Below are 2,826 nucleotides of genomic sequence, written 5' to 3'. Positions count from 1 at the left end.
GTTGTGACGACGCCGCTCGGCTCGAAGCGTCCGGCCAGCGCGACGGTCGAATACACGCTGCCACCCGACGGCGAGCCGGCGAGCGCCTCAAAGCGGCGCGGCGACCGGCACCGCAAGCGCGAGGAGCGCGCCATCAGGTCAATGGACTTCAGCGAAGCAGCGCAGACCCACGCCTGGGTACGGCTGCCAGTCGATGCGCCACCGTATGGGCTTTCTGCGGAGCTGCTGCTCAGTTCGGCTTGGATTACGCGGCATCTGACCCTGATCGAGCCGGGGAGCTTGGTGGTGGGCGAGCTGCAGCTCGTTGACGAGTTGACTGCTTTTCGCGAGATCCACGTGACGGTCGACGACGCCCACTTCCGCCCCTTGTGCGGATTTCCCGGATATTTATATCCGAACGTAGGCGATTTAGATGACTACCTCAAGAATCCGGTAGCCCCAGACGGGGAGAAGTGGCCGTCGTCGATGTTGGAGAGTAATTGCTGTGGTGCGCCAGTGCAGCTGATGACGATCACCTCCGACGTGAATGGGGTAGGGCGATCAACAGATGCTACGATGGTTGCTTGGCTGCGTCACGACTTCGAAAGTGATGGCTGGGACCACGTCGCCTGGGACTTGGTAGGACGCCACCAAGTCAGTGGCGCGGTGGCGATGGGACGTGTGCCTGAGACGTCGTATGAGTACCTTGCAAAGTTCTATGATGATTTCTATGGAGACAGAGCCACGTTGCGGCAAGACCAAGCCATCATATCATCTCTGACTGCGTCGAAGACCTGTGCTCAATGCAAGGGTGATGTGCCGGATGTTGCGGTGCGCTGGCGATGCGATGCGTGCGACTTTGATTGTTGCTTGGCGTGCGGCACCTCGCAGCAGGAGGACGGCCTTAGTACGGCGGTGGGGTATGATCTGCCTCCCGCGGCGGGAGAGTCCCAAGCCGAGAGCAATCGTCGCAGGGAGCGTCACCGCAAACGCGAGGAGGCAGCTATTCGCGATCTTCACAGGTGGTGCGTGGGAGGTCGCGTGTGCGCGTGACCGTGCTCCGTGGTGTATTTATTTCGAGTTTTGGGACTTTTTGTGTAAATGTAGCGGGGGGCCCCGCCGGAGGCTGGTTACTGATTTCTTTGTTCTTTTTTGTTTGTGTCACAAAATCGACAAACAAGACAACTCTCTCTCTCGTGTGAGTGTTAGAGTTGTTTGGTATTGCTAAAAATCTTCGGCGCGGGCTCTCTGGGCTAGAGGGCTACGGGACCGGCCCCAGCTTCGGCTGAGGGCTAACAAGCTGCCGAGCCCAAATCACTGTGACAGTCGTGATTTCTTGTTGGTTTCCTAAAATCTCTCTCTCTCAAATCTCAACTCTAACAATCACACGTAATCAAATCTCTCTCTCTCTCTCTCAAAATCGAAGCTTCGAAGGCTAGCAAGGGCTGCCAAGGCTGATTGCAACGCGCGCCGCCGGCGACGGTTGCCGAGTGGGTTATTTATTAAAATGATCTAAACGGGGCACAAACCTGCCGGTCAGTAACCACAGTGACAGTCACATACTATGCCGTCCCTCGCTACCCAACGCGGCCAAAGGAACCTCGAGATGCCGTCCCCGGAGAAAAGTCAATGAGAAAGGGGAGCACGAGGACCAGCCTGCTGGGCGGAACTGTGGCTGTGCCTTCCAGCCTTGTCAATTGAGGCCGTAGCTGGGCCCCCCAACTGGCCCAGATGACAGAGCATGCTGACACGGGCGACGCAACACCTCCGCCCCAGCGGGCAGCAGGGAGGTCCTACATGCAGGCTGAGCTGCAGCAGCTGGCCGCAGATGCGCGGCGGGCGGCGGCGGAAGCGGGCCTCACGCTGCTCCGCAGCCACTGCAGCCTCAGCGGCTACCGGGGCGTGCTGAGAGATTCAGACAGCACCGTCGGGTTGAAAAACCCGTACCGCGCTCAGGCGCGCCCGCGCCTCTCCCCCCGTGGCCTCCGCCCCTGCCTTGATCCGTGCCTCGCTCAACGCTTTCTCCCCTCGGTTGCAGGTGCGACGAGGCGGGCGGCGGGTCACGCTCGGCCGGTTCGCCACCGCGGAGGAGGCGGCGCTCTGCTACGCCCGCTCCCCCGAGGGCGAGGCGGAGGCCAGGCTCGCCTTTGACTCTGAGCGCCAGCCAAAGGCGCACGGCCCGCGCTCGAGCGCGCAGCGGGCTCTGACGCCGCACTCGAACGTGCCGGAGCGAGCGAAGAGGGAGGGCCCGCGCGGCGGCGTGCGGAAGCGCCAGCTCGACCGGCCGATACACTCCGCTGCCTCAGCTCCGCGCGGGTGGCAGACGGACGGCTCTCTGGACGTCATCAGCTCTGGGGCGGAGGAGGCGGAGGCGCGGGAGCCGGAGGGCGGCGCGGAGGCGGCCCGCGGCTGGGATCCCGCGCCCGCCGAGGCGGAGGAGATCGAGGCGGCGGTCGAGAACCTGATTCGGATGAAGTCCCACCAGGTGGGCAGCGCGGAGGTGTACTGAGCCCGCGGTTGGGTGCGGTCCGCTGACGGCACCTCCCTTCTGGCCGGGTGGGTTTTCCCCCCCCCCCCCCCCCCGGCACCTGGGCGGCGTCTTCTTTTGTTCGCTGGGCGAGCGCGGCCTTACTGCGCATCATACTCCTACTCCTCGAACTGACTCTGTTATGCCACGACTCTCTCTCTTACTTATATGATTGTTGCGCGCGGGGTGCGCTCTGTGCTGTGACTGGCGGTTCTATCGGCTGTGGTGCTATCTAGAGAGAGTGCGGGGCGCTCTCTCGGTCAACTTGTACATGGTGCATAGGTATTTTTTTAATTTTTTGTGTAATTGATTTGTCTATT

General features: G+C 61.9%; 1 protein-coding gene across 1 annotated transcript; it reads left to right on the top strand.

Moving 5' to 3' along the window:
• The first annotated feature begins 1,634 nt into the window (after window positions 1-1,634).
• Window positions 1,635-2,815, top strand: EMIHUDRAFT_447117 (hypothetical protein). The gene is made up of 2 exons (XM_005784727.1): window positions 1,635-1,935; window positions 2,018-2,815. The coding sequence occupies exons 1-2, from the start codon at window positions 1,711-1,713 to the stop codon at window positions 2,486-2,488; spliced, it is 696 nt and encodes a 231-aa protein (XP_005784784.1). The 5' UTR covers window positions 1,635-1,710; the 3' UTR covers window positions 2,489-2,815.
• The last annotated feature ends 11 nt before the right edge of the window (window positions 2,816-2,826 follow it).

Source organism: Emiliania huxleyi, assembly GCF_000372725.1.
Source record: "Emiliania huxleyi CCMP1516 chromosome Unknown EMIHUscaffold_1681, whole genome shotgun sequence".
In the NCBI taxonomy this organism is placed as follows: domain Eukaryota; phylum Haptophyta; order Isochrysidales; family Noelaerhabdaceae; genus Emiliania; species Emiliania huxleyi.
The sequence above is the reverse complement of the archived record's forward strand: the minus strand, read 5'-3'. Positions and strand labels throughout refer to the sequence as shown.

What these genes read in the sequence shown, in the direction of transcription:
- EMIHUDRAFT_447117 (XM_005784727.1), top strand. Translation starts at nt 1,711, where the DNA reads ATGACAGAGCATGCTGACACGGGCGACGCAACACCTCCGCCCCAGCGG. An exon ending in AAAACCCGTACCGCGCTCAG is followed by an intron (nt 1,936 to 2,017) that starts GCGCGCCCGCGC and finishes CCTCGGTTGCAG; the next exon opens with GTGCGACGAGGCGGGCGGCG.